Below are 15,802 nucleotides of genomic sequence, written 5' to 3'. Positions count from 1 at the left end.
GAAAATGCAATTAAGTTCTAATAAAAAGATATCTAATTTTGAAAAACAACCATTAAATCTTAACAAGTGAGCATTGTCAACTATCAAGTTCTTCCTACATTAAGTAACATTTTTAATGATAAAATGTCCTGTCATCAACTTTTATTTATTTATTATATTAAAATATCATAATAAATTGAATTGTGAAATGCAATTGATAGTAAAGATTAAGGGAACAATGGCCATTTGATGGGTAGATAGCATCAAATACACAAGAATAGTTAAAATAAATTTTACCTATATCATTTTAATGAAAATAATAGTGAAGTTTGTCAGAAGTTAGACCAGATTATTTAATTTAAATAGTAGGAATGTCTTCCTTAGAAATCATCAAGAAGAAAACAAATTTTTCTTGCTATGCTGCTAAATGGATGAAGAGAGCTATTATGTTTTATTTTAGTATGTCTTGTGAAAAGAAATATTTGGTCTTTTCAAGCCTCATAAAGAGTTTATTTTAATTCTGGCAGCTCATCCAGAATTAAAAATCATGGTATTAGATAAGCTTTCTTTTTTATTGACCTATAGCTACTTAAAAGCCAGAAGTGGGGGCGGGAAACACCCAAAATAATAAATGTTATATTTACCTCAAGAGTGTAGCAATATTGGCACTCTCATACAATACTTGTGGGAATGTAATTGCTTTAAATTTTTCTGATGGGAAATTTAACTATATATTAACGTGTATAAATACCAGTGCAAAAATTCCAGTTCTAAGAATTTATACTAAGAAAATAATCAAAATATGTGTAAAACTATATATGTGTGTATATAACTTCATTATATCAATGTTCGTTGTTATATTAGTTCTAATAGTCAGTAAATATATTGTTGTGTTACATTCATACAATTGAGTATTGTGCCACCATTTAAAGATACCATATAGATTTAATTTACACACATGTGAATAATTTCTAAATGTTTATAAATTTGTAGATAAAAAAATTTTAGAGTGTATAAGAAGAGTATTATTGATGTTTAAATAATTGGGGGTCATAACACAACTCTGAATAGAAGTTTCGTTGGTTTGCAGAATTTTTGTCTTCATCTATTTCTGTGTTTTACAAGTTTTTCTACTTTGGTTATATATTACTTAAAAATCAGTAATGAATAATATATACTATTGAAAAATTTCTGGCAAAAATTACTATTACATAAATACATCATTTTATATATACTACTATATATGTGTGTATATATACATGGTGCAAATATATGTATATGTCCATTTAATGCACTTACCTTTGGTAAAGAAGCTCGTGATCCTGAACTCTGTGTGGTCATAGTCAGCACAGTAGTTATTCCCAAAGCCACCCTGGCTGGAGCAGCATCCATATTGATCCAGAATGAAACCCAGGATAGAATAACGATGAGAAGACTAGGAATGTACATCTGGATCAGATAATACCCCATTTGTCGTTCAAGATGGAATCGCACTTCTATACATGTAAACTTTCCTAATTGGTTGTAAAATAAATACAGCAATTGGTAAAAAATAGGCCTTTGCTATGGCATCAAATGTCACAATTTTGTTTCCATAATTTTGTCCTAAAATTTTCCATTATAATAAAAAGGGATGCTAAGTCATATATGCGTATCGGTTTCTGGAAAATATTTTTCTTATTTTTCTGCTAGCATCTAGAAGCAACATAATATGAGAATGTGCTGCTAAATAGTATGTTTTCTTATGATTTCACACCTGATTAGCACTTCATACTTACCAAAGTACTCAGAGATCTATTATTTCATTGATTCTAACAATTGTCTCTGAGATGGACAGGAGAAATGTGTATCTATTATTTAAATACCTTCTTTACTCATTGACTTCCCAGTACTTTTAAGTACTTATTTAGAGCCAGGTGTTATTTGTTCCAGAAATCTTACATTTACTTTAAAGTAAGTTCTAAAAGATAAATACAATTGAACATGATTAATTCCTTAAATGCAATTTATGTAAGTTATTTTATACATTAATAATTTGGAAACTGTTAATGCAAACGAATAGAAAACATGTTATTTCTCATTAATAACTTTGAACATAACTTAAAAACACGCTTACAAAAAAGAAACCTGAAATACATTTGTTCTATATATTTAATGCCTTTGTGTTTCTATCATGGTAAATGATTAATGAGGAAATAAATTGTGGTTTAATCAAATATTTTGGCTTATCCCCTATTTCTATTTCTTACTGTATTACCATGTTATCTTTTCTTTAAATAATTTCTTATTTGAATCATCTAACTCTTGGTTTTATTCCCTCCTTATTCTAACTATTTTAAGAAAAATAAAATCGTTCTTTAAGTGCCAATCTCTGATCTAATAGTGAAAGGAAGAAACAAAGAGTACATCTAGGAAAATTGCTACCTGCTACTGTAAAGCATAGGCAGGGTTGCAGGATGAAGGGATGGATGAGATTTTAAAAGTCTTCAAAGGTTTCATAAACTCTGGGGAAGCTGGATTTCACTCTTAAGTGCCTAGTAGTCAAAAACATGTATGCAAGCTATACATGATCCTTTTATCAATTTACCGAATACACACAGAATGCCTAAACATTCTTAAAGTAAATGAAAATACTTTAGGTTTTCTCAATCTGATAAAAGACATCTGTAAAAACCTATACATCACACTTAATGGTGAAATACTAAATGCTTTCCCACTAAGTTCTGGAACAAGGCAAGAATACTTTCTCTTGTCCTTTTTATTAAAAATCATACTGGGAAGTTCTAGCCAAGATAACTAGGCAAATGAATAAATTAAATAAAAGGCATTTAGATTGCAAAAGAAATGGTAAAATTATCTTCATAAGCAGAAGATATTACCTTGCATGCAGAAAAACTTCACTAAGTAGTAAAACATGCCACTATATGGATGAACCTCAGAAATATTATGCTAAGTGAAAGAAGCCAGTCACAAAGACCACATATAACTCCAATTATATGGAACATCCAGAAAATTTATAGCTATAGAGACAGAAAGTAGATTAGAGGTTGCCTAGGGCTGCTGGGTGGGAAGGACTGCTATTGGAAGTAAGGTTTATATTTTCAGGCGATAAAATGTTAAAAAATTATAGTGATGGTTGCACAACTCTGTAAATATGCTAAAAATCCTTGAGCTGTATTCTTTTAAATGAATTTTCTAGTATATACATTATATCTCAATAAAGTTGATTTTTAAAAAACATTCTTCAGTTATAACATGAGTGAGGTCTGAGGATCTAGTATATAATATGGTAACTAGTTGATAACACTGTACTGTATAATTGAAATTTGCTAAGAGACGAGAACTTAAACATTCACACACATACACGTACATGCATACACATGCACAAAAGGTAAATATGGGAGGTGATGAAGATGTTCATTAACTCAATGGGGAGAATCTTTTCACAGTGTATACACATATCAAATCACATTGTACGCCAATTATCTTACAATTTCATGTCAATTATACCTCAACAAAATTGGGAGAAAGCATTCTTGCTGATATAGACCTAAAGGAAAGTTTTCCCGTTTAGAGCACAACTTTTCTTCTCCTCTTCCTCTTGGGATGGGCAGGATATAATATTCTCACATGTACATACAAATTATCCATGTTTGAATCCACTCTTTTATTATCTTTCTCGATAAACATTTATTGAGTATCTATGCTCTTCAGCAGATCCCAGAAATATAGAAATAAAAAGAGATACAATCTTCAGCTTTACCAACTTATGGTAATGAAGGAAAGAAACAAAATTCATAAGTAAACATATAAATTAAAGATATAATTTCAGATAGTGAAATCAGGAAGTAGAAGGGAAGAGGATTTGGGTATTTAACATAGGTTTGTTATGAAAAGTCATTTGAGGAGTTGATATTTGAGCAGTCCTGAAGTATATGAGAATATTAGATTCGGGATAATTTAGGGAAAGAGGCTTATATACAGAAGAGCAAGCAAGTACAACTGGCCTGAAGCAGGAATGAGTGTGGTATAGAGAGGAAGCATGCCTTTGTGGCCAGAGTAAAGAGCAAGAGGAGGGAGGGAGAAGAGGATTTTGGAGAGAGAGGCAAAGGACATCACCAAGTCTCTGGTACTTTGTTACAGCAGCCCAAAGAAACGAATCTACCACTTGAAATAAAGTCCAAAGGCTTTTCAGCATTTCTCTTAAAGTTGTTTATCACTGCAACTGGCCCTAGAGAATTGAACAAAGACACTGGTACTGACCTGCCTACCTTTTATCTTTGTGTCGAGATGTTAACCTTGGACCACCTACTAAATAGGATAACATCCTCACCCCTCAGGAGGCGAGGGGTGAGAAAATGGCAGTGACTTTTTCACCAGACACTATGAGTTGACTGAGGAGATAAGAGATTAGAGACCCTGTATGGGGACAGGCCAGATCACAGTTCTGGAAAATGCAGAGCCCAAGAGGAATCAGTTACTGTAATGAAATGATAAGAGCAGCAGCTGATGTTAATGGGAGGCCATACACTAACTACACTGGAGTGATGCCTCAACTAAGGGCAGTTTAACAGAATCTGTAAGAATAAGTTAGCCAGTTATAATAGATATATGGGAATCGTCCTTTTTCAGTTGAGAGAAGTGAACAGATTTCATGAATGTACAACTATCACATTCAGTCTTTCAATCCTTGATGTTTAACTACATCTGATATCTATTCTCAAAGGCTAAAGGCTACTGTGTCAAGGTGGATATTAGGTGCTTAAGTAACATTACCTTGAAATTCATGAAATTGTGGCCTAAAGAAAAATTTAAGCAAGTGAAACCTTTAAAAAAAGAATCTTTTTCTTTCATTTTGTTAGCAAACACAATGTTTACTGCCCAAGACGGGTTAAAAAGTATCTTTTATTTCTCACATAAAAATTAAAGAAACTTTTTTAAAACATCATTACTGTGTAACTGTGGGCTTTTTACACAAAAAGACTAAACATGCCCCATACAAACCAATTATATAACAATATGCAATGAGTCAAAGCATCTGCAAGTTCCAAAGGCATCCATTTTTTGCTCTATGGAACACTGAGCTATAAATAGTTAAAATAATTAACTTAACACTATAATTAAGAAACATCTGACTGTGATGAAATCACAAGTTACAAGTGTAATAAAGAATACCTAAGCCCTACCTGTGTTGTAATGTTTAGTGCAGTATCGTAAATCTTTCTCTTCCTTCAACAGAAACTGGGGCAGAGTGAGTCCTTCTGCCACTTGCACAGGTGCCTCATCTTGCCATTCAAAAATGAGATCATTCATTGTGTATCCAACTAGGCAAAACATAATGAAATATTTATAGCATAAGAAGGCATTCAAAGAAATGAAAACACATACACATATAGTTCACATGGGACAGGAAGATGGAACATTTGAACTCTATCAATTTTCTATTCCATCTCACAATTCCATCTCACAAAAGTATATTGAAGTCTATTTACATGGAATATTCATAAAATAATGTAAGAAAATGTAGTTGGCTAATAATGAGTATAACATGCATATAGAAACCGCAAAGGACAAGCATACACATTCCTTTCTTAGTACAGGCAACTACTGGATTAATTCAACAATTAATTTTGGTTCTACTCCATTAAATTTCGCCTCATTGTCTCTCAAAATATTCAGTACTCTTTCAACAATAATCGAAATTGTCATTGGTTAGGAAAAGACCTCAACTATAACATCTGTGGGGGAAAGTACCAGAGCTGATACCTTTCTCGATTTAATCATCGACTATTTTAGTTTACAGTATCTGCTTCTATGTTCTAAGTCCCAAAATGGACAAATGATATTTTAAGTAGAAATGTTTGCTATTCAGAAAAAGTCGGAATACAAGAAAATCCACCAAAAAATAGTTTGTACAGGAGGAAACACTTGCACAAACTATTAGTTAGTTCAGGATAGAATTAACTAAAGTATTTTGTAATAAGTCAGAATCTTTTAGCAAATTAAAATTTCATATTTCTATAGAAGATGTACTTAAGAAAAGCAGAATTTTATCTCTCTCTTTCTTCTGAGTGATAAGCTGTTGAAACATACACCTGAAGGCTGCTGCGGAAAGAGAGTCAGAAGTGAGTGGAACCTGTGGGAGAAGACTTGTTATGTTGCACAATCACCAGTCAGGTGGAAAGAGAGGAAGCACAGTCTGGCCTCTGAACTAAGTCAAGTGGTCAGATGAAGGAAGCAGAAGCTCTAGGTCCATGAAGCAGCAAACAACAGGAACTGTTCCCAGCAGATTTTCCTATAGCCTATATTACAGCTGTGAGAGTGATCAGAATCAGCTGGCATGGTAGTCTGACCAGAGCAATGGGTAGGGAAGAGAACTGATCACCATTCCCCCTCCCACAAAAGAGCTGACCATGATCTCGTTCTGGTGGGAGCAAGTGCAGCCAGAGGCCCAAGAGCATCCACCTGACACGAGCATCCCCACCAGCAATGGGGATGGTGGTAGCAAGGGCATCAGTGATTGGAGAATCTTCTTAGACTGGCTAGAATTCTGCTGTCAAAGTTTTAGCAGCAGTACCACCAGTGGGAAGGTTTATTATGGAGCAAGCACTCTTTGGTAGAGGTTGTAAAGTCATCCAGATTGAAGCAGGCAAATCTGAATTCTGATTTCAGAACAGATATGGAAACCTGAAGGAAGATATCTCTAGACCACTGGACTTGGCATAGCAGGACTTGTGCTTGACTTACTTGTACTGGAATTCAGTTTATGAACCCTTCGATTAATAATTAGGCTGCTAATAATAGAAAGCTTTCACTTTTATTCATAAGTCCTTTGACATATACATTATAAATACCATTTTACTCAGAGAGAAAATAGATACACATTTCTCAAGGATCAAGATAGTAGAATAGGCAGCAAGTCTTATTTGTTTCCAGGTAAGACATGTATCCTATCCTTCCATACCTGCAATCACTAAAGACCAAATACATGAGATTTTCTCCCAGTTTTGACAGATAAGTGGAGAAACGAACTGAAACTTTATTTTATTTTTACCTTCTAAATTTTTCTTAGGGTCATCTGTGAAAAGTAACTAGCCCTGTGAAATCCTTTCAAAGACAAGCTTTAGTTGGTCTCTAATGCAATTTATAGGCAGCAAATTTAGTTTGCTCTCATGTTAAATAATCATCCACACTAAGTGATTTAGGTATAGACATTTCATAATCAAACTATGCTACTTTGTTATAGTCCATAAAACATTTAAGTTTAAAACCAGAAGAAAAATAGTGAGGTAGCATGTTTAGGAGGCAATTCTTCTATTCTGAGTAACTTACTAGATGTTCAAGGAAAATAACTAAATGGTTATTTTGCCTCAATAAACTTTCAAATATAACTTTAAAAAAAATCAATACTCTTCTACATAGTTCACAGAGTTTTAAAGACTTGTATAAAGGTCTACCAATCTTCCCTATGCTTTTGGTTGGCAGACCTTTATACAAGTCTGAGAATGTTAAATAGAACAGTTTGGCTAATGAGAGTTGAATTGCCTTGTTGTATAATAACGTAATAAGCTTCTCAACAAAAAATACTTTATTCAGGGAACAAAGACATTAACTCTAATTTCTGCCACAATGGTAGCTGCAGTGGATTGTAAACAAACAACTCAATACAATCAAACGCTTGTTTCTTCAAGTATTTATTGAGCACTGACTGTATGTAATGCATAATGCTGGGCTTCAGGGAATGTAAGGTGTTATCACCAGGCAGAAAATAAGTGCCCTGGGAGAGGTACAAAGTGCTGTATGCATTCAGGAGAGGGACCTGTGATATCTGCTAGGCCTCATTTGAGTTGAACCCGGAAAAAAGGCAGGTCCCACACATAAAGAATGTGAGAGAAGGTGAGGCCCCCCAGGCAAAGAAAATAATATAATCAGTTGAAAGAAACTGCAAACTTCCATGGTTTATAATAGCAATAGCAATAACTTCATCTGTATAAAACCGGTCTGCATGAAGAAGAATATGGAATGAAAAGATAAATTAATGTAAGTTTGCATAAAGTTTAAATTCAAGGTTGAAAAGTTCAATTTTTTAAATTCCCTGTGGACAATGATAAACATTTCAATCTTTTGAGCAAAGGAGTAATGTGACAAAAGTTGTGCTTTAGAAACACTACTCTGGCAGGATCCTTTCATGGGATCCACACGGTCCAAACTGTTTTCATAATCATAAGACATTATTTGCCTTTTTCACTGTGTTGACATTTGCCCAAATGGCAAAAAAATAACAGTGGGTAAAGCTACTGCTTTCACATAATTAAAGGCAGTGGCACCAAACTGCTGGCTGTGATTGTGTTCTTTATCACCGTATCTCGCAGTAGGAGCAATGCCACTTTTATTTAAGAATGTTCTTAATTTTTGATGGATAATTTTATTAAATTTTGACCTTTCTATAAACATCCTTTTATTATCCTGTATGTCAAAATGTGAAGTATGTTTAAAGCACGTTCAGCTGCATACTGCAATTTGATGATTCTTTTAAGGAAAAGCACCGGGATGACTGATTTGCAAGTTAAACCAGCTGGTTTTTCTTGAAACACCTTTTTTACTTGAAAAAAAGATGTTTGGCAAACTGCAGTTATTATAATTAGGTATATGGAGGCCATTTTCTTAAAAATAAAGGAAGTGAGCGAATCTATCCCATCTAGGGAAAAAAATTGACAATATTTGTCATCAATGATAGATTTTGAGCTTTTGAGTCATAATTAGAAATTTGAAAAAGGTATTACCTCAATACTTAAATATTTTTTGATTAGTTTGATGGTAATATTAACAAATGTGACCTTTCAGTATTGTACAATGACATATATCAATTTTGGAAAATCTGAGTAATTCATTAAGCTACTTCTTTCCAAAAGGCCAAAGTATGATGTTAAAAATCATGCATAGGTAAAATATTCATTCAAAGTTCGAGATAGACAAATGGATTTTATTTACAAAAGTATGAAGAGTCTATCGATATGGTTTCCGATTTCACTTTGCAACTAACCCTTAAGGAACTACCATTTTCAGAAACTAAAGAGTTTTTTTATGTCTTGGAATGTTTTCTTTTTTGTATATTATAGAATATCCTTATTTAAAAGGCTGAATCATATTGTACTGTATGTATCCACCACATTTTCTTTATCCATTCATCTGTCAATGAACGTGTAGGTTGTTTCCACATCTTGGCTATTGTGAGTAGTGCCGCAATCAACATAGGAGTGCTAAATCCTGATTTCAATGCTTTTGAATAAATATACAGAAGTAGAATTGCTAGATCACATGGTGGTTTTTCCTTTAATTTTTGTAATAAAAAGGATAAACCTTGAGGATATGCTAAGTGAAATAAAGCAGTCATAGTAGTAAGACTAATAGTGCACGATTTCACTTATTCAGGGTATCTACGGTAGTCAAATTCATAGAATCAGAGAGTTGCAGTACTGGTTTAGGAACTGGAGGAAATAAAAAAGAGAATTACTAATCAACAAGCGTAAAGTTTTAGTCAAACAGATGAATAAGCCCTAAAGATCTGCTGTACTATGTTGTATTTACAGTCAGCGTAACGTATTGCGCACTAAAAATTGTTAAGAGTGTAGAACTTGTGCTAAGTGTTCTTACCTCAATAAGACAGATCAATTTTTTTAAAGGGTTTATAAATCAGAACAAAAATAAGCTGGAAGAAAATTTCTTAACCAATTTGTGCTAAAATGGGGATTATAATTTACTGAAATATTGCTTCTAATTTATATTACTGATAGGCCATTGCAAAAGAATAAGAGCTTTTTTCTTTGCCTTCCCAAGAATGCAAATAAACTTTCTTTAAAAATTGTTTAATTTAAATTTTTTCCTCAAAATTGGAAAATAATCAAATATATATTTAAGAGAAAATAAGAAATTAAAGAAATTCTCAAAGTTTCCAGTCCGAGTCACTGGCATGTAGCTATGCCACAGTATGCTTAGATCCCATGTCATTAAAGTAGGCTTCTCATCTTATAAAACACTTTTTCTCCAGTCAATCTATAATTGCCCTTTCCTTTTTATTTTTTCCATAGAACTTATCTTTACCTGACATGGTATATATCTTGATCAAGTTTTAATTTTATTTTTCTACTTAGCCTCTAGAATTTAAACTTCGTAAAAGCAGAGATCATTCTGTTTTAGTCACTGATATATTTTCTAGTATCTAAAATAGTATAGGGCATGTAGCAGGGGCTTGGATACTTAAATTATAAATAGAGAAGGGAAAAAGAAGATGTGTGTCTATATATGATGAGTTTATTTTAGATGCTGGTAGGAGATGCAGATGTTGGTGTTAACAAGTCTGAACATTAACTTATATGCTGAAAATTGCTGAAATCACAGACCTATATGTTGAAAATAAGATCAGCATCACAAATACAAGTTTGAGAGTCACCTAGCTACAGATGATATTAGAATTGCAGAAAATCCAAGATTATCAAGACCGATAATGTGTTTTGTGTTTTTTTTAAGCTATAAGAAGAATCTTAGAGAATGCCTTGGAAAATAAAGGTGAAGACAGAAAAGTAATAAACAAAACAGGAAGTTCAAGAAGGCACATTTCAGCTAAATGTGATTACAATGTTCTAAAAAATTATGTGAGTGGATTTGGTAAGTAAACAAGTTTCTCTCAAGCAGAGGCTAGGAAATCATTTGCCAGGAATGTTACAGGAAACACACATTATTGTGTTAGTTAAAATAGATGAACTCCGAAGCCTTTTCCTCTGATTTTCCAAAGCTAGTCCTCTGATTTTATGATATAATTGAATATAGCCTTACAAATCTATCCAATTAAAATGCACTATAGAAAAAGAAAAAAAAAACACTTGGTACTCTTATAGAAAGACTGATCAAAGGAATCAAGATAAAGTCTAAAAGACATCTAAGTACGTATAAGCATTAAAAACCTGTACTGATTTCTTGTAGCCTTGTTAGGGTGGTAGAGTATCGAATGGCAGTGTGATATCTGTGGGGCTGGAAAATAGGATGTAGACGTAATTTTGAGAGATACAGAAAAGACTTCTGGAGCCTGAACTTTTTGAGTGATTTCTCTGGGGCTAATTTAGAGTGGGCAATCCCAGAACACTAGCCAATGATCAGCATTTGGTAGTGACCGATACTCATAAGAAGAAGCAGCAGCGTGGCTATAATAGCCTGACAGATTTTGGTTCAAGACTCTCATAGACCCAGACACTATTTTATAACCCTATGTGGGAGAGAATATCCTGAATAATATATAATATTGAACTTATCAGCCTTGGTGAGTGGTGAGCTTGACACGGATTTATTTAAAATATTAAAAAAAAAATGTACATATGCATGCAAACATCTTAGAAAAATACATTTCTGATATATATTTAAATAAGCAATTATAATTTTAAGCACCAAAATGAGTTAAATTAATATACCGTAGAAGGCTACAATATTTGTAAGTAAAGAACTGTTATTTTTTCTTTGAAATATTTCTTGGGCCTCTTGAAAAAAAGCATGAAAATTCCCAATTTATCACTTCTGCCTCATGTCATTAGATAAGTTTTTTTTCCCATCTCTAATTAAACATAAGATATGGGGTGACACTTGTCTGTAAGATATCAGAAGATAATATATAATCATTTTTTAAAATTCTTATAAGTATTAGGAATTGCAAATTAAAATAATAAGATGCCACTACATACATATAATGGTCCAAATCCAGAGCATCAACAACACCAAGTATTGAGAAGAACATGGAGCAAAAGAACTCTTTCATTGCTGGTGGGAATGCAAAAATAGTACAGTCGCTTTGGAAAACAGTTCGGTACTTTCTTATAAAAGTAAATACGCTCTTACCATAAAATCCAACAATCACACTCTTTAGTATTCACCCAAATAATTTGAAAACATGTTCACACGAAAACCTGTACACAGTTATCTATAGTAGCTTTACATATAATTACCAAAACTTGGAACAACCAAGATATCCTTCAGTAGGTAAAAAGATAAATAAGCTATGACACATCTAGATAATGGAATATTATTCAGCCCTAAAAAGAAATGAGCTAGCAAGTCATGTAAAGACGTGAAGGAAACAAGTGTATATTGCTAAGTGAAAAAAGCCAGTCTGAAAAAGCTACATACTGACTGCTATTGCATGACATTCTGAAAAAGGCAAAAGTGTAGCGGCACTAAAAATCAACAGTTCCCAGGGGTTTAGGGGAGAAAGAACAAGCACAGTATAACAGATATTTAGGGCAGCAAAACTATTTTGTGTGATACTGTAATGAGATACATGTTATTATATATCTGTCAAAACTCAGAGAATGTACACCGCCAAGAGTCATGTAGATTCATGGATTGTAATAAAGTACCACTCTGGTGTGAAGGATTGATATTGAGAGAAGCTATGGATGTGTGAGGGGCAGGAATGTGTATGGGAAACCTGTATTTTTTATTCAATTTTGCTGTGAAACTAAAACTGCTCTAAAAAATAAAGTCTCTTTAACAAAACAAATCTCATCTATAAAAACATTCAAATATTACACACAAGAAAAAAATCTTATTACTAAAATGTTGCTTTACAATTAATTTTCCTGATTCATTAATTTAAATAGATAATTACTGAATGCCTACTCTTTAGAAGTACCTATGTAAGGTGCCAAAACTACAAATGATGTGGCTCCAGTCCAGATGCTCATAGTACAGTGGCAGTTGACAATAAAAATGGATAAACCAGCAGATTGTGAAGCGCCTTACAGAGGTAAGCAGAGAGATCTATGAGAGTACAGGAAAAGGGTTCTAAGCTAAAGCTGAGGGATGGGAGCAGAAGGAGTATCAGATAAACTCAAAAGGGATTACCACAGGATGAGTAACAATTATTCACATGTAGCAGGATTGAAATAGATATTTACTACATTCGGATGTGAAAAATAATGGGACATTTGTTTTCAACTATTTATAGCTATTTGTATCCAAATCTGACACCTCCATTCCCTCTAATTAGGGTGAACTTGAGAAATTTTACCAAATTAAAGATGACAATCTCTTTCTGGGAGCTTAGTCTTAAGAGAAAGTATTCAATCATTCAGGATTTCTCTTTTCCTTCCCTTCTCCTAGGTAAGACATCACTTGGTTATAAGAAAGCTACCCATCCATCGTGGTTTGCCAAGATATCCCTAGATTACTTCTTTTTCCCTCATGTCCCCTCTGATTTAGCGCTTGTTCCAGATTTTTCATTTTTTGGTTGAGTACTATTACTAAACATTGCTTTAAAATACACCATTATTGGTTTAGTAGGTCTTCAATTTTACTTCTAGATTCTTCCATGATATAAGAGAGTATGAAACTATTTTATTATTTAAATGTTAAGCTAAATCTGTAAAACAACCACCACCAGCAATGATCCATCTGTCTTTACCAGATCCTTTTAAGCGCTGCTAACTCCTAATCTGAGTAGTGGCAGTTTTCAACTTTGTTCTCCCTGCTGGCCACTTGGTGTACGAACATGTGACATCTGGGAAGTATCAAATGTCATGGAAAATTATACTTTGGTTGTAAACTAAAGCTAAGCAGTGTTGCTATAGGCCATATAGAAAGCAATCTGAATTCTTTGAAATCTAAAAACATTTGTTTATTTTATTATTAGCAATATTCATATTTTGCAATAAACCTCTCTAGCGGCAATGGGCTAAAAGAAATGAAAGTTCAATATTTACTAAATAATCAAGCACCGAATTTCCATGTCACAAAAAAGTCAATGGTGAATGTGCAACTTGAACAAAATGCAGTTTATTTTTAATATTCACCAAAGGGGCCACAGAAATATCATTGTCCACATAAAAGCCACAAGACACAACTGAGCTAAAAACACACCAGCATCTTTTTCAGAAGTTACAGTCCTTTTAAGAATATTGCCAAAAGATGATCATTTGATATGTGCATTTGCAGGGGGAGCATTTACATAACACTCTATGAGAAATGGTTTTTATTTAGATCAAATGATTGTTTTTCTGAATTAATTTCCCTTTTTTTGATACCAAGTTTTTTTGGAAAAGTGCATGACAGGAAATTTGCAAGCAATTAAATGATGTTAGGTTTGTTTCAGTCTCATTTCTTGCTTCAAAGAGAAAATTAATTAATTTTAAGCGAGTTTAATTTTTACGTTCAATTCTGTAATCAAAGTAAAACTTTTAGAAATACATTTGTTGAAGATTAAATATGTGCTGTCCTTGTAAATTCTATTGTAAAGTCTCTCTTAAATTCATTTAAAAAGTTCAACCTTGAAAATAAATGTCATTCGTTTGTGATGGAGTTGAATAAAATACTTGTTGGAACTCATTGTGATAAAAACTACGTTCTTACTAAATTAAGAAATCTATGAAACTGCAGTGTTCTTGGCATTGGTGATGCATATGTGATTTTTTTTACATTCATAAACTCTGTTACGTTCTATTAATTGAGAAGCTGTAGTTGTTAAAATTATAACTTGTTTATGTAAACACAGAAACTGAACTATAATTTTTTGTGCATGGCAAAGTTGAGGTTGAATTAAAATTATATTTCATCATGGCACGACATGTTTTCTCTATTTACTGCTTGTCATCAGTTAAAGTTCTTAAAAGTTTGAACATGTGAAGAACTACTTTATAAATCAACTTATATGTTCTGCAATGGTACTGAACTTTTGATAAATCAGTCCTCTAAATTTTAGCCACATTTGTTCATAAGTAGTTGGAAATATTAAATTAAATTATTTTATAACTTGAGAACTAAAATTCTATTTTCTGAAGCTTTTTAACAAATAGGAATATAAAAATGAAGTTCCTAAACAGAAACACTTTGAGATTAATTCCTATAATAGAAAAGGAGAAGCAGTGAGGTCTCAAATGATGTACGATATTTATTTTTTTTAATTTGATATCAGTACTTTAGAGTCTTAGCTTAGGGGAAGATTATATCGATTGACCACTTGTTTTTAATTGGATAAACTTATATGGAATAGAATTAAGAAGGCATATTTTCCAGCACTTAAATTAGGCATAGAATTTTTAAAAGATTCCTAATTTGACTTTGTCCTATATGTTGTCTTCATCTTATTCAAGATGAAGACAACATCTGTAGAAATATATGAGCTGAAATAGTTACCCACTTCATTACAAAAGAAAGTAAAATCAAACTCTGAAATGATCAAGTATTTTAGTTATCTCAACTATATAGAAATTATTTTCTCAGTAAAAAAACAATAATAGTCTATTCAGCAGAGTCAACTGACAATGTCAATAATTTCAGATTTGGTACCAAAATTATAACTTTAAAGATAATTCCAAATTATTTTGATTTGCTTTCATATACTCAAATATATTTCTGTAGAAAGGATTATATTTAAAAAACAGTTTAGAACTATTTTATTCATCCACTAAGATAAAAAAAAAACTGTCAGTTTAATAAATATTACACAACTATAATAATTTAAATATCTGTGGTGTCCTTACTTTGTTCTCAAAAGTGTTCTCATTTTGATGATAAATTATATGGTCATCCTGATGACAAGGACAAGCTTAACTACTCTCATGGCAACAAAGAGAAATGAGTGGAAAGTCACTCAGATCTGTGTGGCTTTGCTGGTCCTTTTTACCCTCTGCTGCAGGATATTTGGCCAGTGGTCAGGAGTTGTATTCTTGTATGAAACTAAGCCTAAGGCTGGTAAAATTCATGGTCTGTTCTCTTGGCATCACCGTGCTCTGATCTTTTCCTTTGTTGCCAAGGTGTATCAGTAACGATATAAAGGTTCAGT

The 15,802-nt window shown here is 32.7% G+C and overlaps 1 protein-coding gene across 2 annotated transcripts in view; it reads right to left on the bottom strand.

Annotated features, from left to right (window-relative positions):
- The window catches only part of GLRA3 (glycine receptor alpha 3), a 133,353-nt gene that overhangs the window by 31,757 nt on the left and 85,794 nt on the right, over window positions 1-15,802 (bottom strand). For both annotated transcript variants that reach the window (XM_016120091.2, XM_016120092.2), the window contains exons 6-7: window positions 5,166-5,303; window positions 1,279-1,493 (exon numbers count right to left, since the gene is read on the bottom strand). In XM_016120091.2, the coding sequence (XP_015975577.2) occupies window positions 1,279-1,493; window positions 5,166-5,303 (353 nt within the window). The remainder of the gene's footprint in view (window positions 1-1,278; window positions 1,494-5,165; window positions 5,304-15,802) is intronic.

Source organism: Rousettus aegyptiacus, unplaced genomic scaffold, assembly GCF_014176215.1.
Source record: "Rousettus aegyptiacus isolate mRouAeg1 unplaced genomic scaffold, mRouAeg1.p scaffold_m13_p_16, whole genome shotgun sequence".
Classification (NCBI taxonomy): Eukaryota; Metazoa; Chordata; class Mammalia; order Chiroptera; family Pteropodidae; genus Rousettus; species Rousettus aegyptiacus.
This window is presented reverse-complemented; position numbering and strand designations above follow the sequence as displayed.